Genomic DNA, 26,634 nt, shown 5'->3' on the forward strand with positions numbered 1-26,634 from the left:
TCTTCCTTTTTGATCCTTGTGTAACCATTTGATGAGTCCAAGACAGGAACAGTCTTAACCCCTAACTACCTCGCCGATGCACCCAATATGTTACCAGAAAGTTTTGGGCAGTTAAACAATCTCAGTTCCTGTATCTTAAGAGAAGAAGCAAGGCATGAACATAAGTAAAGATGTTAGAAAAGTTTATTGGCAAAGAAAAATGCAGAGAAAGAGAGTACATGGCTTAGATATGTCATGGGGAAGATGGCATCTTGGTTGTTTTCCTCATTACGGCACTTTGCCTTGGGTTAAATAGGGATAATTTGTTGGCTTTCTCATTAGTGGGTCTTCTCTCTGTTTTCTATAGGTTGGGGTGTCAAAGTTTTACTGTCCTGTCCTTATTTCTTCATTCTTTTGTAGCCCTCTGCCCCATTTCATTGTCAGGCAGGTTTTGATTTATCTGCCTTCCCTGCTATCTGCAAGTTTCATAGGCCTCAATTTCTTGTCAGCTTTTCTACTAACTTGTATGGCTTTCTGTATTCTAACAGGTAGGGTTCTATAGTATACTCTCAGCTGCTCTTTCTGACTCAAATTTTTCTCATGCCTAACACAAATTGTTCTCTCCTGCTAAAATAATCTTCTGAAAACATCCCCTTTCTTTGTGTAACTTACACACATGTGATTCAGAAACTCTCCTTTGTTCTTTTCTTTTCTAGAATATCAAGTCTTATTCCTTCAACCATTTGGGGTAGGCCTAGAGATCTCTCTGTAGTTTAGAATAATGAACAACACCCATTTTGGCCACCAAGAATCACTGTCTAATGTTTAGGGGTTGCTAGACAACATGACCACTACTGTTGCCCCAGCTCAGACAGAATAAAAGCAGCAAATAACAACTGCCATTTTGGATCTTTTTTTTTTTTCCTGGTGCTGGTCCTAAAGCTTGAACTCAGGGCTCAGGTGCTATCCCTGAGCGGCCTGGTTTCCCCCCCTGATTGTATGTGTGTGTGTGTGATTAGAGATTAGAGTCTCATGAACTTTTCTGCCCAGGCTGGATTTGAACTGTAATCCTCAGATCTCAGCCTCCTGAGTTGCTAGGATTATAGGCATGAACTACTGGTACCTGGCCAATTTTGAATCTTTAACTCTCATTTCCTGCTAAAGAGCAGGAAATATTTATCTTTCATTTTCTGTTCCTATCTAAAACAAATTCTTGCTAAAACTTGCATCAGTCTAACTGTCTCTTTTGTATGAATTATTCTGAAATGGTTTTTATGAGTGCCTCTCAAGGACATGAGATTTTGTGTGAAAGCGCAAAGTTGAAGGAAGCTTTCATCCATTCTCTGGTGACTCTTTCCTTTCACTGTCTAAAGTGAAGGGAAGTGAAGTAAAGTAACTCCTGAGCATTCATTCTGTGCCAGGACTGTGGCAGGCTTTAGAAATTGTGGTGAAAGGAACCATGCCTCCCTACAGTAGGCACAGCCAAAAATATTTAAGTCTGTATTACTCCTCCAGTGATTCCGTTCTGGTTCCTCCTACAGGATGATGTTGGTGAATACCCTCATGCTTCCATACTGTGCAGTTGTTTAGGCTTGCTTGCCTTCAAGGTTTTAAAATTTTGTTTGTATGTGAAGTAGAGTGGAGGTTCCCTACAATGAAACGGGGTCCCCCCCAAAGGAGGGGATTCCTGGTTCCCCCAAGAGTCCACCACACAGTCTCCAGCTACAAGATGACAAAAAGACAGTTTTATTGGGGAAGTAAAAAGTGAACAAAAAGTCAACCGACCGGCCTTGGTCGCAGCCCAGACTCGGGAGCCGAAACTGCCGACCACGAGTGCAGGATCAGGGCTCAGACTTGGGAGCTGGGACCGCCCGCACATGTGCAGCCCAGACTCGGGAGCTGGAACCGCGTGTCCGTGTGGCCTTCCAGCCTGGTTATAAGGCAAACATCACAGACAAACTTGCCACACGCAGGTGACCAATGAAGATACAACACTTACAGAGCATGCTAGGCCGCACGCAGGTGGCCAATAGAGTTACAGTCTGTCTCATAATATCTATTTGAACTAACCTATCATTCTAGTTAGAATTGACGCATGGATTTGGTGGGGCTCACAAGATGCAGGTGGATATATATGCCTACTCATAGGAGGGAACAGGTTCCCTTGAAGCTCCCAGGCCTCAGGTGGTCAATCTATATAACTTATCATAATAAAAGGGAGCTTCCCTGAATAGGGTGGGGGAGGGCTTAGTGGAGATGGAGTTGGCTTCTGCTCTTATCTGAGCTGGAGTCAACTTGAAGTCCCTCCACAGTTAATGATGGCACTGGCCAGATCTGACCTCTCTATTACAGTATGTTTTTTTTTTGTTTGTTTGTAGTGATGCTTCAACTCAAGGCCTTGTGCTTGCTCCTTACCCCTTAAGTCATGTCCAAGCCCTTTTGCCATTTGGTGTTTTTTTTGTTTCTGTTTTTAACTGATTGGGTCTTTTTTGCTAAGCTGACCTCAAATTGTGATTCTCTTGTCTGTCCTCTGGGATAGTTGAGAATATAGGTGTGAACTCCCACTCCTGAATTCCTGTTTAAGACTTCCGCTCACATTCCTTTGATTCCTTACAGTCAGGATTCAGTCAACTTCTGATCCTGTGGTGTGTTGCTCCTGTGGCTGCTGATCTTTGGGTTCCTCTGCACCTACTGCATCAATAATGTGTTTAGTTCTCTCTTATGTCCCATTCTTCTTTCTTGTATTTTGTGTATGTATTTTTTTAAAGCAACTCTTCTGATAAGTACTATATGTGATTGTGATAAAATATAAGTATTGGAAGTATTTTTAAGAATTAAAGTTAAAACCACTTAAGAATCATAGTCTGAAAATTTTTCAGGCAATTCTTTGTATCCTGAGAGGACAGGCTTGCTAATCAGTGTTGACGGTTCATATGATGTGACCTAATGTCACATCAGTATGATTCTGTGCAAACTGTCACCTGAGGAGTTCTGAAGGCCTCTTAAGAGGATGTTTCTTGTAAGGAAGCCTTGAATGTGTCACACTGGTGAGGGAAGGAGGAAGGGAGGATGGGAAGGAGTCTGAGAAGTCTAGAGCCACAGCTCTTCAGGATAGGAAGCTTTGCTTAAACATTAGCTACTGAGTTAAATTACAACTCAAGAAAACAAAACATTAAAGCAAGCCTGCAATGCAAGGACAGTTTTTGGAGATCTAGGATTGTGCTTATTACTAAGAAAACTCCCAGAACTAAAAACTGTGGGACATGTTTTTTTGAGTGCGCTTACAATGATTGCAGATCTTTCATATTTGTCATGTAATACCTGGTTGATGTGTCCCTTTAACTCCATTTTGAGGCTCTGTTTTATCCACTTAAAAAACAGTGAAAATATTACTTGATTGTAACTTCATTGATTCTAAATTGTGAAGACTTTCACAGCCTTTCGATTAAGAGACATATAACACCTCCAATGGGAAATAGCTCTCATAAGCACACCTTGCTGCCTGCCTGACTGCTTGTGACCCAAAGGGCTGTAAATGATTTTAAGAGTAGGAATGACTAGACTCGTTGAATAGCAGCACTTTTGTACAGCTACTTAAAGATAGTACAAATATAAAAAAAATTAAAAGCAGGGGCTGGGAATATGGCCTAGTGGCAAGAGTGCTTGCCTCACATACATGAAGCCCTGGGTTCAATTCCCCAGCACCATGTATATAGAAAATGGCCAGAAGTGGCACTGTGGCTCAAGTGGTAGAGTGCCAGCCTTGAGCAAAAAGAAGCCAGAGACAGTGCTCAGGCCCTGAGTCCAAGGCCCAGGACTGGCAAAACAAACAAACAAACAAAAAAAATTAAAAGCAGGAAAAAAAAAGACTAGGATGACCAAAAAGCTACAGGTGTTGATATGTAAAGCAGCATACTTATTCTCTAGCCTCTGCTTACACTGATTTGTGGATTGCTGCTTTACTGAAGCAAATGGGGTTGGGCAGGGAACCAGGTGTGTGTGACTCAGCAAAGTTGTTTAGGTCTCCTGTAGTGGGATCCTTGATGGGAGATAAGAACTCTTTGGCAGAGGGGACCAGACGCTGGACACCATCCAGCTTGAGCCTGGCTGTCTTAGTGCACTGGCAGTTTCCATATAGCAGATTCTTTTCCAAGGAGAAATCCTGGATACCAAAGATACACGAGGCATTGTTAAAAGGCTCGGTTTCGTTTGCTGTATGTGATTCAAATGCATTTACTGGAAACAACACAATAATCCAGAAATCCATTAATCAGGGAGAAATAGCTTTTTTGTTGTTAATCTTTCAGCTATGTTTTCTAAGAATCTCTGCAACATTCTCTGGATTTGAGATGTTTCCTCGTCTTCCCCTCCCAAAGTAGTTATTAAATACTAAAAAAAAAAAAAAAAAAAGGCATTGACATCTTGTTGCTTAAACTTTTTCTGTTGTTTGAAGATTGCTAGGAACAGGTCACTTCTGTTTGTGTTGAGAATGCATAGTATGTGTGATATGTTAGAGAAGTATTCCCTGGAAATCCATGATCCTCAAAACACTGTGGGTTTCATTCCCTACCCTCCATCCCCACCCCAAGTAACTTGGTAGTGGCAAAAAATAACAATTGTCCCCTGAGGAATGAAGCTCATTGCTATGGTAACTCATTCTGGGGCACATTTCTAAAAGCCTAGATTTCAGCATGGATAGACGCCCTGTCTTATTTTATTCAGTAGCTTAGCAACCTATGGAATGGTGTTTGTTGCTACCCACAACCTTCCCTTTTCTCTCAAAAAAATGACCTATATAGATAGTATTTCATAGTAGGTGTGTTTTCACTGTGAATTTGTCTTAATTCTTAGGTATACTCATGATGGTCTTATTTTCTGGACTAAAATCAAGATGCAGTCTGTGTCTTTGGTGGTCCACTTCATGTTTTTCTGTATACTACTTGACTGTTGGTGCTATTGAGGAGTTTTTTGCTGGCTTCTTTTCTTTTCTCACTGATCTGCTACTCTTAGCTGCTGTGATTCTAAAATCTTAATTTCAGCTCAGATCACACTTCTAAACTGCAGATAGGTTCTCCATGAGAACCCTGAGGAATTATTCTTAAAACAGCATGTTAGGTGAACTCAACATTGGCAAAAGACACCACCATTTACATGGTACCCCATAACCAATTAGCCCTCAAACCTAGGTTCTTCTGCTTACTGAGTGCTCTAAAGTATGTTTGCATCTCACTTTTGTCCCTCATTTATATCCATCCCCATCCCCCTTACCCCTGTAGAGGATAGAAACCAGGCTTTATGCATTTTAGGCAAGTTCTTTACCATTGAGAAACAGCTGTAGGTCCTTCATCCTCCTTTGCCTAGTTTACTGCCCATTTTCTTCAAACCAGATACTTCCGCATAACCAGGCCTTTTACTAGCCTTCCCCCAACTAACTAACCAAACAAACAAATGCCATTCTGTGATTGCCTCTTAATCGTAGTGGCTCCCATTGTTCTAAAAGTAAAATCAAAACTCCACTTTGTGGCCTATGAGGCCTGTTTTATTGTCCAGATCTGATGTAGGACTGCTTGCTTGACTTCCCTGGACTCCCCTCTGCTCTACTATCAGAAGATACTTCCTGTCCCTATCTACTTCCCTCAGACAGAAGAAATGCCTTTCCTGGTAGAAGCTACACAGCTTCTTCAGTACGTGTGTGTGCGCTTGTGCACGTGTGCACACGTGCACGTGTGCATGCACGCACTGCTCTTCAGGCTTGAATTCAGTGCCTAGGCACTGTCCTTGACCTTTTTTTTTTCTTCTCAAGGCTAGTGCTCTACAGTTTACTTTCCGATTTTGAGGTAGTTAATTGGAGATAAGAGCCTCACAGACTTTGCTGCACAAGCTAGCTTAGAACTGTAATCCTCAGATCTCAGCCTCCTGAGTAGTAAGAATTACAAGTGTGAGCCAGCAGTGCCCTGCTCTAAGAAGCTTTATTGATACTGCTATCCCTAGGCTCCTTGCTGAAAGCTTGTGTTTGTTGCTTCCGTGGCAACCTGGACACTTCCCTGCCTTAGCCTTTACTTTCTATGTTCTGTAGTCTGTTTCCCTCATGAACCATAAACTACTCAAGAAAAGAATTGGCACTTGTTTGTCTTTGTGTTTCCAGGATCTCATTTTTAACTGTTGAAATGTGAGTACCATATCCAGTATATTGTAGGAGTATGCTCTTTCCATAACAGCCATACTGAACTGATTGAGGTCCACTGTTAGCAACATTGTTTTATTTATGAGATGAGAGCTGCCTCTCCAAACTCACTCAGTGCCCTTTCTCCCTAGTGTTAGATACTTGAGGGAGAAGAGGAAGAGCCTGTAGTGAGGGAAGATCACAGGATCCTGCAATAGGCCAGTGAAATATGATCCGCCCTGCTGGGTTCCTGAGAACTCAGGGCTTTGTGTGTGTTGGATGAATGGACACTTGCCTGTGTTCTAGCAGGCATGCATTTTTCCTCTCCAACACACACATTAAGTATCTCTCTCTCTTTGTCTTTCTCCCTGTCTCTCTCTTTCAGTTGTTGGACTTGAATTCCAGTTCTGGGCACTGTCTCTGATTGTTTTTGCTCAAGTCTACTAGACTCTACCATGTTGAGCCATGCTCCTCTTCTGGTGGTTAATTGGAGATAAGAGTCTCACCTGAGCTGGCTTCAAACTGGGATCCTCAGATCTTAGCCTCCCTGATAGCCAGGATTTCAGACATGAGCCACCAGCTTCTGGCTGGAAAAATGTTTTTATTTACTATTAAAAGCTTGTGTGTGGGGCTGGGGATATGGCCTAGTGGCAAGAATGCCCTGGGTTCAATTCCCCAGCACCACATATACAGAAAACAGCCAGAAGTGGCTCTGTGGCTCAAGTGGCAGAGTGCTAGCCTTGAGCAAAAAGAAGCCAGGGTCAGTGTTCAGGCCCTGAGTCCGAGGCCCAGGACTGGCAAAACAAAAAAGCTTGTGTGTGTTTTAAAATCTTCAGGAAAAAAAAAGAACTAGGTCTTGTGCAGTGGCATTTACATTTTATCAAGAAATTCCTAGCCATCTAAATTATATATTTTTTATTTCTAGGATACAGTGTTCTTTTTTCTTTTTTAAGCTGCTATTGTATTGAAGGAGATAAAAGAATAGATTTCTTTAATGTCAAATTTATCAACTACCCTCAATGCAAGTTGTTGTAAGGGAAGCAGTATATTTGGTGAAGCAAGTCCTATCTGATAGGATATTCTAAGGATTAAATGTGTATATTAAGGTGTTTAAGGAGTTACAGTTGCTTTAGAAATGCTGTTGTTATTAGAAACATAGATTTGCTCATCTTGTCCCTTTTAAGTTTGCTTAATTTATTTCCTAGCTTTAGTAGAGATCCTCCTCCTCCTCTTTCAGATCTTTAGGATACTTTTTATGTACAGTCATGTCATCTGCAAACAGAGGTGTTTTTGTTTCTTTCATTAAAATTTGGAGGCCTTTACTACTTTTATTTATCTAATTGCTCTGACTAGGACTTCCAGTGATGTTGGGTAGCAGAGGTGAAGGTTGACCATTCTATATACTTGGTTTTTAGGGACATCGCATTCTGTCTTTAACTACTGAGTATGCTGTTCACTGGGAAATTTTCTTAAATGCACTATCTATATAAGGTTATAGAAATTTCCTTATGTTTTGTATTATGAATGAGTGGGTTTTTCATGAAAAATGTTGAATTTCATCAAATGTGCATGTATGTGTCTGTGTGTGTATGTACATGCTTACCTTATTCTACTGTACTTATTTGTATTGATTAATTTTCTTATTTTGGACTGTCTTTCCATTCTTGGACTGAATCCTGTTTTGTCATGCTCAGCACTTTTACTGTACTATTCAAATTAACTTCCTGGTGTCCTATTTAGTATTGCATGGATATTCATAAGAATATGAGTTTGTCTAAAGCTAAATCCTTATATACCAACCTGCACCAGAATCAATTCCAAATGGACCAAAGACCTTGAGGTTAAAGCAGATACCCTGAAAACATTGCAGGAGGGGATAGGAGAAACACTAGTGCTAGCTGGCATAGGTCAAAACTATTTTTTTTTTTTTTTTTGCCAGTCCTGGGCCTTGGACTCAGGGCTTGAGCACTGTCCCTGGCTTCTTTTTGCTCTAGGCTAGCACTCTACCACTTGAGCCACAGCGCCACTGCTGGCTGTTTTCTATATTTGTGGTGCTGGGGAGTTGAACCCAGGGCTTCAGGTATATGAGGCAAGAACTCTTTCCACTAGGCTATATTCCTAGCCCTGAAACTTTATTAATAAAGACCCAGAAACACAACAAATCAAAGAAAAGTTGGACAAATGGGATTACATGAAGCTGCAGAGCTTCTGCATGGCAAAGGACATAGTTTGCAAAATAAATAGAAAGCCACAAATTTGGAGAAGATCTTCACTGGCCATACAACAGACAAGGGGCTCATATCCAAAATATACTTAGAACTCAAAAAATTAAGTTCTCACAAGACAAGTCCTCAAAGAAACAAGTGCCCCAGAGAGACGTCTCTGAAGAGGAAATGATAATGTCAAGAGGCATATAAAGAAATGTTCAACATCCCTGGCCATAAAAGAAACGCAAATCAAAATAACATTGAGGTTCTACCTCACCCCGGTAAGAATGGCCATTGTTATAAAAACTAATAACAGATGCTGATGGGGATATGGCCAAAAGGGAACACTACTACACTGTTGGTGGGAGTGAAAACTTGTTCAACCACTCTGGAAAACAGTGTGGAGGTTCCTCAAAAGGCTCAACATAGAGCTCCCCTATGACCCCTACCAGCACAACCATGTTCATTGCAGCATTATTTACCATAGCTAAAATATAGAATGAACCCAGACGCCCCTCAGTAGATGAATGGATCAAGAAATTGTGGTATATGTACACAATGGAATTCTATGGTTCTATCAGAAAGAATAGCATTGCCCTGTTTGTAAGGAAATGGAAAGACCTGGGACAAAACCATACTAAGTGAAGTGAGCCAGACCCAAAGAAACATAGACTATGGTTTCCCTTATTGGTAATAATTAGTGTATGTCTAGGATAGCTCAGTAGCTAGGTACATATGATCACCTAAGATGATGCTAAACAAAATGAACTCCAAGATATGGAATCAAGCAGTTTATCATTGGTGGTGTTATTTTTAACATAGTATGTGAAATTATTTCTTTTTCTTTTGTTTATCTTCCCTATGGTTTAGCCCCTATTGCCACTGTATTTGATTTTGGTACCCTGGGTATCATATATATGTTTATCTGAATTAGGGAAGAGAAGGGAACATCAAAATGATGAGACAAAGGGTAAAAGGCAGACCAATGCAACAGCAATACTTACAAGATAATAAGTTGTAAACTAACTGTACACCATGGGGCAGGGGTGATTGGGGAGGAGAGAAGGTGGGAGAAAAATGAAAGAGGAGTTAACAACTTTGGTGAAATGTACTCACTATCTTACATATGTAATGGTAACTGCTCTGTACATCACCTTGAAGGAAAAGAATATGTGTTTGTGATTTTCTTGTGCTATCTTTGTCTAGCTTTGGTATCCGGTAATGCTGGACTTGTAAAATGTGTAGTGTGGTATTCCTTTCTTTTCTATTCTTTGGTAGTTGTATAGGACTTTTGTCAATTCTTTACATAGTTGCTTAGTCTCACCAGTGAAGCCATTTTGGTCCTGCAAGTTTCTTTCTTGGAAGATTTTTTAAATTGTGTATGCATGTATGTATGTGTATGTATGTACTTTATTTTTTTTTACTTGCTGTAGGACTATTGAGGTTATCTATTTCTTCTCAAGTTCATTTTGATATATACTGTGTTTCTAGTAGTTTGTCCATTTAAGCTAGATTATCTGTCAGACATGTACATTTTCTCAGAATTGTTTTGATTTTTGAAAGGTAAGAAGTGGTATCACAACTTGAATACCTTCACAAAGAACTGACTTGCTTTCATAGATTCTCTCCATTGCCTTTCTATTTTTTTTCTCCTGATCAAATCTTTTTATTTCCTTCCTTCTGTTGGCTTTGGGTTTATTTTGCTCTTTTTTCTAATATCGTAAGATTTAAGATTAGTGTTGGTTTATGGTTTTTTTTTAAACAAAGAACTATCAATTTGCCTCAGAAATTTTCTATGTTGTACTGTCTTTTCTGTTCTGTTCTGTTCCTTCCTGTCTTTTTTTCCTTGTGCTGATCTTGGGGCTTGAACTAAGGATCTGAGTGCTGTCCCAAAGCTTTAGTGTTCAAGACTAGTGCTCTACCACTTTACCCACTTTCCACTTCCAGACATTTTGGTGCTTAATTGGTGATCAGGGTGTCACTGGCTTTCTTGCCCACGCTGGCTTCCACTTGCTAGCCTCAGAACTTAGCCACTTGAGTAGCAAGGATTTCAGACATGAGCCACCGCATCTAGCTATTTGTATGTCATCAAAATATTTTCAAATTTTTCTGATGAGTTTTCTATTCACTGTTACTTAAGAATGTTATTTAATTATCATATCTTTGTGATATTTTTAGTTTTTAGTTGTTACTAATTTTAATTTTATTCCATTGTGATTGGAAAAGATATTGTTTATGAAATGAATATTAATTTTGCCAAGACTTGTTTTATAGCCTAACATCTAATCTGTCCTGAAGAATGTTCCATGTAGTTCAGAAGAATGTATTTTTTGTTGTTACTTGATGCAGTGTTTCTTATATGTCTATTAGAACTTATTGGTTTATGGTACAGTCCAGGTCCTTTAATCCTTACTAATCTATTTAAATGTTCTATAAAATATTGAAAATGATGTACTGATGAGTTTTATTAACTCTTATTTACCTGGAAATGTGTTGACTTCTCCTTTATTTTCCAGAGATCAGCCAAATAATAGAATTCTTAGTTGACAGATTCTTTTTGTTTTTTTTTTTTTTTGGCCAGTCCTGGGCCTTGGACTCAGGGCTTGAGCACTGTCCCTGGCTTCTTCTCGCTCAAGGCTAGCACTCTGCCACCTGAGCCACAGCGCCCCTTCTGGCCATTTTCCATATATGTGGTGCTGGGGAATTGAACCGAGAGCTTCATGTGTAGGAGGCAAGCACTCTTGCCACTAGGCCATATTCCCAGCCCAACAGTTTTTTGTTTTTTTTTAATGCCATCACTTTGCATATAACACCTAATTGCTCTCTGGCTTCCGTTTCTTTTCTTGTCTTTTTAAAAATTTATTTACTTTTTTCTGGCTTCTGTTTCTAATAAGAAATGGGCTACTAATGTTATTGATGACCTCGTCAATGTGATGAGCTGCTTTGTCTTGCTGCTTTCAAGATTTTCAATTTGCCTTTTAACAGTTTGATAATAATATGCTTAGGTATGGGTCTCTCATGTGTATCTAGGTTTTGTTTTTTTTACATTTTTTTGGTTTTTTCCTGAATATTTATTGTCAAAGTGATATACAGAGGGGTTACAGTTTCATACGTAAGGCAGTGGGTACATTTCTTGTACAATTTGTTTGTATCTAGTTTTAAATTGGAATTTTTCAAACCATTTTTCTTCAAATACATTTCTTCATTTCTCTATTCCTCCCTCCTCCATTCCTGTATCTCTCCTTCTCTCTTGTTCTCTATCTTATTTCTATCTATTGGCAGTATTGAGTTTTGAACTCAGCCTCAAGCTTGCTGGGCAGGTATTCTACTACGGGAGCTATGTCCCCAATTCTCTTAAAACTATCATATTGCATATACAGTACATTTAATGATGCCCTGTAGGTATCTTAGACAGTGTTCATTTTGTTCTTTTTTTTTCAGATGGGAAAATTTCAGTTGTTCTAGCTTTGAGTTTGCTTATTCTTTCTCCTACCAGCCTACAACTACTGTTGAGCCACTCTAGTGAATTTTTCACTTTACTTATTGTTCTGTTAGACTATTTTACTTGATTCCTTGTATGATGTCAATCTTTTGATTGATATCTCCTCTTTTTTCATACAACCTTGTTTTTTTAAATTTAATTTATTTATTAATTGAACACAAATTACATCCTTGTCTTGATCTCTTTTAGTTCTTTGTAAATTGTTTCTGTAGTTCTTTTTAGCATACTTAAAACAGTTCATTTAAAGTTTATCTTGTAAGCCCAATGTTTGGATTACTTTGTGGATAATTTCTGTCAATATTTTTTCTGAGAATGGGCCATACTTTCTGTACATATTAGTGTAATATAATAACTCTGCAAATCAGATTCTCTCCTTGCATAGGAATTGGTGTTCTTGTTGAAAGGTAACTTTTCCAAGCTATTGTCTACAAAGTAGTATGTATTTCTTTTCTTGTGTGTGATTTTTGAAGTCTTGGTTCTGTTATTTTGTAGGACAGACAGTTATTTTCTTAAATACTTGGATGCATTAAGGAAAATCAATTACTTTTTTCTTAATTTCTGTCCAAAGATGCTGCCTAGGAAACCCTTTGGCCTTAAGGGGATTGAAACTGTGGCCGGCCTCTGTTCTGTCTTCCAGTTACCTTCTAGATAAACCAAAACATTGTAGAAGACATGGGTTCAATTCATAGTACTAACATACTACTCTGGGAGCACTAACCATTCTTAATGTTTGCCTGCCTTGCATTGGAGTGTGGGCAAGCACCACCTATTAGGTGCCATAATTCATTGAAAATTGCCATTCTTTATTTCCACTAAGTACTCCCATGGTCATTTTGAACACTGGATTTGACATCAAAGTAATCCATAATAGTTCAGTTTGCGAGTTCCTGCCAGTTCAGTAGTTAATCTGGTAGAGGGACTGATTCTTGGCGCATTCAACTCTACCATCTTCCATGATGTCACTGCTGTATTGACTCTTATTGAAATAATATCACTATTGCAATGTCATACTAACATCCATAATAAAAAGAACTTGTTTAGGAGAAAAAACACAAGAGATATACATGAATAGGGGCAATATAGAGTTACTTCTTATAGTTTAGTACAGCTGAGGGATTAGGATAGTTGACAGAAACATGGATATTTAAATATAGTTGAAGTGACATCATTATATACCCACATTATAACTTGTGGCTTTGCAGAGAAAATGATATTTCTTTCTTGCCCTGTAGTTACCTAGGTCTTTTTTCTCCTTGCTACTTATTTATAGGGGCCTCATTCATTAGCTCAAGGGAGGAAGTATCTAACACAATTTGAAACTTAATTCACTTAAATAGCATCTGTAGGTAGTGTTAAGCTCTTTCTGAGAAAAACACTCAATCTTGGAGTCTTTAACTCCCATTTCCTGCATGAGGAGCAGCAAATGTTTCTCTCTCCTTTTCTCCCTATTTTAACCTGTTATCCTATAACAAATCCTTGCTAAAACCTTAAAAAAAGAAAAATGCTCAATCTCTGAGAATGTGTGGTTGTTTTTTTTTTTTTTTTAACCCAAGGATGTTTTAAGGGTGTGGGGAATGTACACTCTAGGAACTTTTGAGAAAGAGAAATTGACCATTACCCTCAGTTTGATATACATTATTTCTTCTGGTCTCTGGAGGTGATGATCATGAGTTTCATACTTGTATGTATCTTAGGGGCATATTCTGATGATATAATGACTAATGTAATTCACATTCTGGTTCTTCTAGTCAGTCAGTCCCTGGTAGTACTCCCCATATAGTTGTCTTTGTCTCTGTCTTGCTACACTCTCCTGGTGCCTTTTATCTATCTAGTCTGTTGTCCTGGGACTTAAGCCAGCCTTTGTTGTAGGATCATCCTATTCCATAGGATTCCTCCTATCTGGGGCCATGTAATTAAGACATGATATATATGGTATGTTAGAAACTATGACTCTCAGAGGTTACCATCACTTGGCTATGCTTGGAAAAATGTCCCTAGAGATTTACTGTTAATTCTATTCATGTCAGAGTCTACATATTATTTCACTTGATCTCTTTGCACTTGCTTCACAGAGTAGTCTTCCTCTGCTTTCAGTAGTATAGGACCCTAGTAAGATTCATGCTTTCAGAAATTTGTACAAAATAAATGCAAAACAACAATGAAAATAGCTTTCAAACATAATCATGATCAAACACGTGTGTGTATATATATATACACATATATATACACATATGTGAGGATGACACATTCTACATGTACAGAAGTCTTAAAGAATATAGGATTTTTGGAAAGGTATGTAATAAGTTCATATTTTAATATACACATATGTTGTGAATATACACATGTGTTGTATGTAGTTAATATATTCTGTGTATATAATGTTAAGTTTGGTTTCTGTGTCTCACTGTTTTCCCATGACCAAAAATTCTGTGCTTTAATCCACACATTTTTATCTGTTTCAGGACAGTTCGTGTTTGGTTAAAGAGAGACAGCGGACAGTATTGGCCAAGCATATACCATGCAATGCCTTGTAAGTATCTGGGTCCCTGATTCAAAAACCAAGCCGGTACCCCAAATCCCCTTGGTTCCCCTTTTTGCCTTCTCTGTATTTTCTTCTTGAGTAGGAAAAATTGAAGGTTGAGAATCTAATAAGGTAAAGTATCATACTAAGTCATGTTAGATTTTCTCAGATTCATTCTTTCTTTTCTTTTTTTTGCCAGTGCTAGGGCTTGAGCACTGTCCCTAACTTTTTTTTTTTTTATTTTTTTATTTTTTTTGCGCCAGTCCTGGGCCTTGGGCTCAGGGTCTGAGCGCTGTCCCTGGCTTCTTTTAGCTCAAGGCTAGCACTCTGCCACTTGAGCCACAGTACCACTTCTGGCCGTTTTCTATATATGTGGTGCTGGAGAATCGAACCCAGGGCTTCATGTATACGAGGCAAGCACTCTTGCCACTATGCCATATTCCCAGCCCCTGTCCCTTACTTCTTTTTGCTCAAGGCTAGCACTCTACAACTTGACCCACAGCACCATTTTTGGCTTTTTCTGTATATGTTGTGCTCAGGAATTGAACCTAGGGCTTCATGCATGCTAGCCAAGCACTCTACCACTAGGCCACATTCCCAGCCCTAAGGTTCTTTCTATGAAACATAAAAATATAATTCTCAAACTGAGTATTTTCATACTTACTGAATAAGATTAATAGAAGAAGGACTATAGCATATATATAGGCCATGTTATTATAGCAGTCTGTCTCTTGTTACCAACTTTTTGTTTAATGATTTGGAAAGTATATCCTCAGATAATATAAAATTTTGTCCTGTGATTACATTCCTGAAGTAAATTTGTCTTTGCATAACAGTTACGGCATTTATTTAAATTCAAGACATTCAGCATTGAGCATTCAGTTCTCAAAAGGATTTCCTCAGGATTAAAACCTTCTAATTAGAAGTAGATTTCATTTCCCCAAGATCTTATCAGAGATGTGTGTCTTTTCACTGATTAACAATCTTCCAAATAGACTTTTTTTTTTTTAAAGGAAGTGTTTCTGAGACTGTTTCCCCAATAGATGTTTCTTGTAGAAGATGAGCTGACCACTCAAATTAGGAAAATTGCTTTATTCTAGTATTTTTTTCTTGAAAATTAATAAAGTTTGGGGATCCTGTTCTATGTTTTGTCTAAAGTAATTGCTTAAAAGCAATCCTTAGCAGGAAGAACAGTGCTGAAGAAATATCAATACCAAGCTTCAAACCCTATTATAAAGCCATAGTAGTAAAAACAGCTTGGTACTGGCATGGGAATAGGCCTGAGGACCAATGGAATAGAATAGAAGACCCAGAAATGAACCCACAGACCTATAGCCACCTAATATTTGATAAAGGAGTTAAAAAAAAAGGATAGGAGAAAGACAGCCTCTTCAACAAATAGTGCTGTCAGAATTGGCTATACACATGCAGAAAACTAAAGCTAGATCCTTATATATCACTCTGCACCAGAATCAATTCCAAATGGATCAAAGACCTCAATTTAAGACCAGATACCCTGAAAATATTACAGGAAGGGATAGGGGAAAACACTAGGGCCCCTTGGCATAGGTCGAAACTTCCTAAGTAAAGATCCAGTGTCACAATAAATCAAAGAAAAACTGAATAAATGGGAATGCTCCAAATTGAAAAGTTCCTGCATGACAAAGGACATACTATTGAGATAAATAGAAAGCCCACAGAATGGGAGAAGGTCTTTACTAGCTATGCATCAGACAAGGGCTTCATATCTAAAATTAAACCCCCCAAAACCAAATCCTCAAAAGAAACAACAATCCAGTTAATAAATGGGCTAAGAACTTATAGACCTCCTCCTCCTCCTCCTCCTGCTCCTCCTCCTCCTCCTCCTCCTCCTCCTCCTCCTCCTCCTCCTCCTCCTTTTCCTCCTCCTCCTTTTCCTCCTCCCCCCTCCTCCTCCTCCTCCTCCTTTTCCTCCTCTTCCTCTTCCTCTTCTTCTTCCTCCTTCTCCTCCTCCTCCTCCTCCTCCTTCCCACTCTTCCTCCTCCTTCTCCTTCTCCTCTTTCTTTTTCTTTTCTTTTCTTTTCTTTTTTTTTTTTCTGCCAGACCTAGAGCTGAGGGCCTAGGCACTGTCCCTGAGCTTCTTTTGCTCAAGAGTAGCACTCTACCACTTAAGCCACAACACCACTACTGGATTTTCCTGCTTATATGGCACTGAGGAATCGAACCCAGGGCTTCATGCATGTTAGGCAAGCACTCTACCACTAAGCCACATTCCCAGCCCAACTTATAGACTTCTTCTTCTTTTTTTTTTTTTTTTTTTTTTTGGCCAATCCTGGGACTTGGACTCAGGGCCTGAGCACTGTCCCTGGCTTCTTTTTGCTCAAGGCTAGCACTCTGCCACTTGAGTCACAGCGCCACTTCTGGCCATTTTCTATATATGTGGTGCTGGGGAATTGAACCCAGGGCCTCATGTATATGGGGCAAGCACTCTTGCCACTAGGCCATATCCCCAGCCCCCCAACTTATAGACTTCTTAGAAGAAAAAAATAGTAATGGTCAATAGACAGATGTTCAACATCCCTGTCCATAAAAGAAATGCAAATCAAAACAACATTGAGATTCTACCTTACCCCAGTTAAAATGGCCATTATCAATAAAACAAACTATAACAGATGCTGGCAGGATATGGTAAAAGGGAATGCTATTACACTGTTGGTGGGAGTGCAAACTTGTTCAGCTACTCTGGAAAACAGTGTGGATGTTCCTAGAAGACTAAACATAGAACTTCCCTGTGACCCAGCAATCCCACTTCTTCTGGGCATTTATCCAGTTGACCACAAACTAGGCCAAACTAAAGCTACCAACAGAGCCATGTTCATTGCAGCATTGTTTAACCATAGCCAATATATAGAATCAACCCAGGTGTCTGGGAAAATGCATCAAGAAAATGTGCTATATATACACAATGGAATTCTATGCTTCCATGAGAAAGAATGATATTGCCCCATTCATAAGGAAATGGAAAGACATGGAAAAATTATATTAAGTGAAGTATGCCAGAGCCAAAGAAACATAGGTTGCATGGTTTCCCTCATTTGTAGTAATTAGGATGTTCCTATAAATCTACAAGTAAATGCAATGGGTAGTAAAAGACATGATAAATTAAACAAGACTCTAAACATTCACAGTGGGGCTAAAGAAGGGTATTTTTAGGAGAGGATCACAAGGGCTCAATAGCTATGTGGATATGATCATATAAAATGATGCTTACTGAAATGAACTCCAAGAAATGGAAACAAGAGGTCTTTCAGTTTTTGTGGTTTTTTTTTTCCATTTTGTTCCTTTTTTTATTTCTTTATCTTTTTTGTGTAATTATCCCACTTGGAGAGACTGAGGGGAAGTATAGAAATGGTGGCACAATGGGTGAACAAATGCAACAATGGTACTTAGTAGACACTATGTTGAAAATGAACTATACAACTTGTAGGGGAGAGACGTTTGGGGAGAAAGACTAGGAGAAAACAAGGGAAGAGGTGACACTGTTCCAAAAAAATGTACTCATTACCTGACTTGTGTAACTGCATCCCTTCTGTACATTACCTTAACAATAAGAACACTTTAAAGTAATTGCTTAAATTGGGTATATTGTTCTAAACATTTGCCTTAATCTCCCACCCTGTGTATTCTTTTTTTTTTTAAGTTAAATTTTATTGACAAGGAGAGGGAACAGTTACATAATAAAGTAGAGAGTACATTTCTTGTCTTATTTATTATACCTTCCCTCATTTTTCTTTCCCTTCCCTAGTTCAGATAAGCATATATACAATATCCATTGTACCAAAATCATATACAATAGCCACATAGGGTACGCCAAAGGAAATTCACCTAGTATATTAAACATAATGACAACAATAAAATCCTCCTGTTTCCATCTCTTGGAACTCATTTTGCTTAGCTTCACCTTATATAATCATATGTACATAGCTGTTGAGCTATTGTGATCTTCTGAGAGGTCTATCCTAGACCTTTTTATGTTTATTTAGTAATTTTTTGGTTTTAGAGATATACTATAAAGTCGCTGACCAAAACATGTGGAAATATCATTTGAAAAGAAGTTGGTCATTTTACAGATGTGATCTCTACTGTTCTCCCTCCCCCATCTAACTACCACATATCAGGGAGACCATGCACCTTTGTTCTCTGTGTTCTAGGCTTGTCTCGCTCAACATTATTTGTTCAAGATCTGACCATTTCCCTGAGAATGCCATTTTTTTCTTATTTATTGTCAAAGTGATGTACAGAGAGGTTACAGTTTCATACGTTAGACATTGGATCCATTTCTTGTACTGTTTGTTACCTCCTCCCTCATTCCCCCCTCCCCCTCCCCTTTCCTTCTCCCCCCATGAGTTGTTCAGTTGGTTTACACCAAACAGTCTTTTTATCCTGCGTCTCTCAATTTTGGTATTCCCTTTCTATTTCCTAGTTCTAATACCAGTATGTACAGTTTCCAATGTACTCAGATAAGATACAGTGATAGTGCAGGTACAACCACAGGAAGGGGATACAAGAAGATCATCAATAATAGAAGCTATGGTTACACATCGCACATTGAAAGTAGTTACAACAGTGATATAACACTCATTTCCATAACATGGAGTTCATTTCACTTAGCATTATCTTATGCATTCATAGGGGCATAGCTATTAGGCTCTTGTGATCCTATGCTATGACTAGCCTAAACCTGTGCTAATTATTCCCTATGAGGAAGACCATAGAGTCCATGTTTCTTTGGGTCTGGCTTACTTCACTTAGTATGATTTTTTTCAAGTCCTTCCATTTCCTTACGAATGGGGCAATATCATTCTTTCTGATAGAGGCATAAAATTCCATTGTGTATATGTACCACATTTTCCTGATCCATTCATCTACTGAGGGGCATCTGGGTTGGTTCCATATTTTAGCTATGACAAATTGTGCTACGATGAACATTGTTGTGCTGGTGGCTTTAGTGTGTTCTTGTTTGTGGTCTTTTGTTTAGATGCCCAAAAGTGGGGTTGCTGGGTCACAGGGGAGCTCTATGTTTAGCCTTCTGAGGAATCTCCATACCACTTGACAGAGTGGCTGAACCAGTTTACATTCCCACCAACAATGAAGTAGGGTTTCCTTTTGGCCACATCCTCTCCAACATTTATTATTGTTAGTTTTCTTGATATAGGACATTCTTACTGGGGTGAGATGGAATCTCAATGTTGTTTTGATTTGCATTTCTTTTATGGCCAGTGATGTAGAGTACTTTTTCATATGTCTCTTGGCCATTCTCATTTCCTCATCAGAGAAGTCTCTTTTTAAGTCTTTAGCCCACTTATTGAGGGGGCTATTGTTTTTTTGCGGTTTTGTTTTGGAGGAATTTAATTTTTTTAGTTCTGCATATATTTTAGATATTAAGCCTTTGTCCGTTGTGTGACTGATTTAACTTCATCCTTTCCTATTTGGATCCCCGTTATGTTTTCTTCTTGCCTAATTTCTCTGGCTAGGAATTCTAGTACGATGTTGAAGAGGAAGGGAGAGAGCAGACAACCCTGTCTTGTTCCTGATTTTAAAGGGAATGGCTTTAGCTTTTCACCATTTAGAATTATGCTTGCTCCTAGAACACAGAAAACAAAGGGGCATGATCTCCCTGATATATGACTGTTAACAAAGGGAGACGGAGTGACAGTAGAGACCAAGTCTGTGAAACCAAAAACTGCTTGTCAAATAGTATTCCCCACAGGATTGGGGCAGCGACCCAACAGTATGTAACTAAAACCAAACAATTACTCAACATATAAAGGTCAAAAATTGACCTCTCAGGGGAATACAATAGCTCAAAAACTAGGTATGTACGTTCATATAAGACTACTGTCGAGGGCTGGGGATATGGCCTAGTGGCAAGAGTGCTTGCCTCGTATACATGAGGCCCTGGGTTCAATTCCCCAGCACCACATATAAAGAAAATGGCCAGAAGTGGCGCTGTGGCTCAAGTGGCAGAGTGCTAGCCTTGAGCAAAAAGTAGCCAGGGACAGTGCTCAGGCCCTGAGTCCAAGCCCCAGGACTGGCCAAAAAAAGACAAAAAAAGACTACTGTCGACATATGGTCTAATATCGATATTACATTTAAAGCCCTAGGTGAATTTTCTTGGGTGTGGCCACGTGGCTACTCTATATGTTCTTGATACATTGTATATTGTATATATGTCTACCTGACCTAGAGAAGAGATAGAAAAACAGGATGTAAGATATCACAAGAAATGTACACACTGCCCTACTATGTAACTGTACCCTTTTTGCACAACACCTTGTCAAAGAATTTGTGTTCAATTAATAAACAAATAAATTAATAAAAAAAGAATTATGCTTGCTGTTGGTTTGTCATAAACTGCCTTTATTATATTCAGGAGTGTTCCCTGGAATCCCACTTTTTCCAGGGCTTTTATCATAAGTGGGTGCTGGATTTTATCTAATGCCTTTTCCGCATCCAGAGATGCTCTGGTTGATGAGAAAGCCATTATTTTCTCATTTCTAATCGCTATGTAATATTCCATTGTGTATAAGTGTCACATTTTTTGGATCCATTCATCTGTAGTGGGGCATCTGGGTTGTTTCCATATTTTGGCTATTGTGAATTGTTTAGCAATAAACATGGATGTGCAGGTGTCTTTGTTATATCCTGGATCCTGTTCAGGATAGATGCCTAGGAGTGGTATGGCTGGGTCATAAGGTATGTCTATGCTGAGTTTTTTGAGGAACCTCCATACTGTATTTCAGTGTGGTTGTACTAGTTTACACTCCCACCAATAGTGGGGAAGGGTTCCTCTTTCTTTGCATCCCCTCCAGCATTTGTTGTTGTCTGATTTCAGAGTATAGGCCATTCTAACTGGAGTGAGGTGGTATCTCAGCCACCCTGTGTACTCTTAAAATAAAATTAAAACTAAAACTCTCAAAAAAAATCTTCCATCTCTGCCGTTTGGACACCTCATTCTTTGATAGAAGTATCTCCGTTTCAAAGATCCATGTTACTATGCACAACCAAAATCCATGCTAAATTTTACATGTGATTAAGTTTATGCCTCTGGCAAAAGAACACTATAATGACAATTTTGCCTGTTTATAAATTGTTAAGGATACAAGAGTTTTCAGTTATTTTCAAATTATCTTTGAGGCTTTCGAATTTTTTCATAAATAGCTGATAACCACAAAGCTAAACCAAATATTTAAGTCTTTTTCTGCGACGAGGAAACTTCTTGAAATTCTGAGCACTATTATAGGTGATTGTCCCAACAATCTAGGACCAAAAGAAAGATCCTGCCAGTGATTGATAAAGGTTTAGAGAAATGGAAAAGAAAGAGAGTCCACTGATTTTTTTTTCTGGGTTTTTTTAAAGTGATGTAACCAAGTCTCCCTGCCCCCTTTGTGTTTTTCATCAAGCTTGACACAGTATCTAACAAGAAAAGATGAGGAAAGACTCTAATCCAACAAGTTGAGGTTGGCCCCAGAGATCTATACTTCTTGACTATACAAATGGAGGAAAACAGACCGGGGCAAAAATGATGGAGACTTGGGGGTGGCAAGCAAGGAGTTTTCTTGAAATGGGACATTATTAGAACTCTGATGAAGACCTAAGGGCCATCGAATTTATTGCCTATCCCTTTCCCTATATATGTATACATACATACATACATACATATATATCACTTCCAATGCTTCCTTTATTTGGCCGTATGCGAGCATACAGAAAAACAGAAAACAAAAAAACAGTTCCATGGCTGGGAATATGGCCTAGTGGCAAGAGTGCTTGCCTCTGATACATGAAGCCCTGGGTTCAATTCCCCAGCACCACATATATAGAAAATGGCCAAAAGTGGCGCTGTGGCTCAAGTGGCAGAGTGCTAGCCTTGAGCAAAAAGCCAGGGACAGTGCTCAGGCCCAGAGTCCAAGCCCCAGGACTGGCAAAAAAAAAAAAGTTGCAATTTAATTATTAATTGGGTTGTATCCAAGACAAAAGGGTTGTATAGTGCCTCCACCTAGTATATAAATACTTCTGGAAGAGAGCTGGAAGTATAGCTAAGAGTTAGAATTCATGCATAGCACATTCAAGGCCAAGGGTTTAATCCCCAGTACTGCAAACAAAATGATGGCTGGGCTCTGGTAGCTCAGGGCTATAATCTTAGCTACTCAGGCTGAGATCTGAAGATATGGTTTGAAGATAGCCCTGGCAAAAAAAGTCTTTAAGACTCTTATCTCCAACTAGGCACCAAAACTCCAGAAAAAGAAAAAAGAAAAGGACAGTACCCAGGCCCTGAGTTCAAGTCCCAGGACCAGCACTAAATGTGTGTGTGTGTGTGTGTGTGTGTGTGTGTGTGTGTGTGTGTGTGTGTGTGTATGGAAAAATTGAGTATAGTAATGATTTTCCGAAAACTTTATTAGTCATTTTTCTAATGATTTACCATGAACATTGAGAAACAAGACCGTATAATTAGTTTTACATTTGTTTATATTGCTAAACATTAGTATTCTACTAAGTATAACAGTTACCTTTTGCTATTCAGTGTTGTCTATGCTCCAGCATCATCAGGAATACCTGATAAATGATTAGAATTGCACTGTTGGGCTAGAGGCATGGCTCAAGTGGTAGAGCATCATCTGAGCAATCAAGCCAAGCAAGTTTGAGGCCTTGAGTTCAAACCTCAGTACTGCCCCCAAAGTTCAAAATAATCCTGTGTTATTGTTTCTACCCTAAATGTAGTGAAGCAGTCTGCATTTTAGTAAAATCTGTAGATGATTTGAATGTACATTAATGTTTGATAAGATAGTGACATTGTTGACATGTTGGCTTATATGTCTAATGCTTACATAAATGTAGGTAAAGCTTCATGTAGATACAGTGTTGATCTGTAAATAAAAACACACACATACATATATGTAATACTTATATATTAGTTAATCAGGCATTACTGCATACCTATTATATATAGACCACTATGTCAGTGCAAGGGATTTGATATGTTAAAGAGGATTTCTATAATTTTTCATTGTTTGGTGATTGTGCTATTGTGTAAAAATAAAAGAAAAAATGCTCAGACATTTGCTTTTATATTCCTAGGACTCTTATGTATTCTGATGTAACAGTAATGAATGCCTTTGCAAGAATTGAAACTTTAACTTGAGAAAGGCAGAATCTTATTGCACAAAGATATAAAATATACTTTGGCCAGTTAGAAAACCTGAAATAGATTTGTGTTTCCAAAGGGATTGTTTCATAATCTTTTCTATTGAAAGTTTTTTTAAAGAGGTTACTCAGTGTCATTTTAAAATAACTGTAATGTTGTATTAATTACAAAATAATTGAAAGGGAAAATGAATAAGTCCAGAAGCTGTAGAATGGACACCACAGGTAGCTATGACCATGTTGTGTGTTTAAACCAGTAGTATAGGATAAGAAGCAGTCCACATACAGAAGAAATTATTTTACATTTATATATGATTTATTTGTGCATTTTGATCCATAAAATTGCTTTTCCATGCAATATTTGGTGTGCTCTGAGAAGGAGAGTAGGTGATGGGTAGCAAATTTGAAGTTCAATGAAGGAAAGCAGGCAGGAGAATTGAAGTAGAAAGAAAAAAAACAGTGAAGGAAGGCTGTTTGATGAGAGTAAACCTGCTAGATAGAATGGAGTGTCAGATCTGAAACAGTGAAGAGAAAAAATATCATGATAAAACATGAATGCTGCTTTGGGAGTGCCTCCACATGTTCTTTTTCAAGCTTCTTCCCTTGGGAGAAGGAAAATCTGGAGAAACTGGACTTGCCTGACAAAGGCTATTTCCTCTGAGCCAAATCTGGTTTTCCTAGTATTTGGACCAGGGAAATATTAGTGTTAGTCTAGACAGGTCCATTAAACTGAAAACATAGAAACCCAAGAGCTGTTGAGCCGTTTGTGTGCCTGGAAAAACAGTGAAGGCTGATTTATAGAAATGGAAAGGTGAAGTAGCAAGACAGGACCCTCAGACTCAGCTAATGCCTGGCGATTTTCCTCTTGATCCTCTTAATCCACCAAGAAGCCTGGCTGGGATAATTAACTTTGAGTTCAAGAGATTCCTCATCTCCTACTGGATGTGCCCTTTAGTGCTTAAAGTTGGTATCACTGGCTTTTACTTGGTTGTAGCTTCAAGTATTTGACTAAACTTGGCCCTGATTGTGTGCCTGCTATTTCCCATCACTAGTTTCTCCCGAATTTCTGTGATCTTTAAAGAAAAAGAACTGAGCCATGGCCCTATTGGTACTGCTATGCTGTTGGGCTAAATATAGTCTGAGAAAGTGAAGGCATGTAAAGAAGGAAAGCAGAAAATATTTTATTCCCTTTTAATTTCTTTGTATGGCTCATTCAAGAAATGTTAAGTGCTTTTTCCATAGCTACACAGTTCAGTGTGGTTAAATATAGCAGCCATGCCCTGGCTTCATGGTGTGCAGAGAATCTGGCGAGGAAGGCAGTCATTAAAGGGGTATCAGCCATGTAGCATGGTGAGGGAATGATGGGACATGGTCACAACAGTGTCCTAAAGAAAGTCCACTTAAACCTTGCTCTCTAAACTGGTGCTGGTGGCTCACACCTGTAATCCTAGCTACTCAGGAGGCTAAGATCTGAGGTTTTGGTTTGAAACCAGCTGGAGGAGGAAAGTATGTGAGACTCTTCAATTAACCACCAAAAAACCAGAAGTGGAACTATGGCTCAACTAATAGAGTGATAGCTTTGAGTGATAAAGCTAAGGGATGGACTGTACCCTGTCCCTGAGTTGAAGCTTCAGTATTGGCCCACACAAAACAAACAAATCCCCCCTCAAAGTTTTTTGTTTTCAGTTTTGTAGGGGAAGGTTGTTTGTTCTACCACTGAATTACTGAATTATATCCCTAGCACCCTAGAGTGCTAAATTCTCTAAGGAGAATTTGAGTTGACAGCTGGCTTGTTCAGTAGTTTTCTATAAGCTAGCTGATTTTATGTATAAATAAGAGCATTTCCTTATTCAGTATGCTATCAAAAATTATATCCTGTTGGTATATCCTTGTAGTAGCTGCTAATTGCCTGTGACAGTATCACCTTACAACTTACTCTCCTGGGACCTAGAAAAGGCCCTTCCTCAGGGTACAGGGTTGAGATTTCAGTTGTAGCCATAAATATAATTATTTGTTCCAGGTTTCTAATAGATACCATTTCAACCACCGTATTTACATTACAGTATATGAAAAAGCACAGACATTCTTCTTTTCATGGTTGAGAGAGTTTTGATTTACTTTACCCACTAGGTTTGTCTCTCATAGGCTCAGATAAAGGAGAGGCGGAGAAGAAATCTGAAGAACTAGCCAGAGTGACAGGTGGTGGAGATTGTTCTTACTCTATTTGGGGATTGAGTGTCATGGCTGGGTCTCCCCTGGGTATGGAGGATAGGTAAATCACCTTGGCTGCCAAAGATGTGGTAAATAGGAGACTAGAGGGGGCAAAAGCCTCAGAGGTGGCACATGCAGGAGAATTGGAAAACCTCTGTGGGTTATGTTGTTGCCAGGCTAAGTAAGTCGAATTTACTTTGGCTCCTATGTGTTTATGAATTTGTTCCTAAAGCAAAACGATGACATTTTTTTTCAAAGCTTCTTATAATGCATGGGCACATCATACACAGCAATACAATGACTTGTTTTGTACTCTGTCCAGCTCTCTGTCTTGGCTTGGTGTGAAAGGCGTGACCAAGCCCTCAAAGCTGCTCTTTTCACATAGTACAACTACCATGATGTGCCCAGCTAGTGTTTAAAAATCTAAGAACTTCCGTCTTCACTGTAACTAGTGATTTTTAACCATCTGCTTCTGAATTTTTACTCAGAGCCTGGTTGGAGGCTCTTCATGGTAGTTAGCATAAATATTTCCCCTAAATTCTGAGTTTTTCCATTTTGTTAGCCCTAAGCAGAAATTGATTTTTACTAATTTGTCCTCGTCTTAGACTGATGGGTCCCTCAAATGCGCTGCTGTTTTATTTTTATTTATTTATGTGTGCCATTACTCAGGTCCTCTCACTCATGCTTAGCTTTTTTCCCTCAAGACTGATGCTCAGTTGAGAAAATTGTATGACATTCAAGAATATAGGTGTGAGAGGGAAATACTATTCCTCTTTCTTTAGTTTATACTACAATTCAAATAACTGGTTCTGATTTTAACTATGTTGCTTTAAGTAAGTTTGTTCGTTTCTTTTATATAGGTTTTATT

At 38.8% G+C, this 26,634-nt stretch overlaps 1 protein-coding gene across 1 annotated transcript in view; it reads left to right on the top strand.

Annotated features, from left to right (window-relative positions):
• Wdfy2 (WD repeat and FYVE domain containing 2) overlaps positions 1 to 26,634 on the top strand; it is a 159,424-nt gene that overhangs the window by 58,304 nt on the left and 74,486 nt on the right. The window contains exon 2 of the mRNA XM_048341437.1: positions 14,314 to 14,381. Coding sequence (XP_048197394.1) covers positions 14,314 to 14,381 — 68 coding nt within the window. The remainder of the gene's footprint in view (positions 1 to 14,313; positions 14,382 to 26,634) is intronic.

Source organism: Perognathus longimembris, chromosome 3 (assembly GCF_023159225.1).
Source record: "Perognathus longimembris pacificus isolate PPM17 chromosome 3, ASM2315922v1, whole genome shotgun sequence".
NCBI lineage: Eukaryota > Metazoa > Chordata > Mammalia > Rodentia > Heteromyidae > Perognathus > Perognathus longimembris.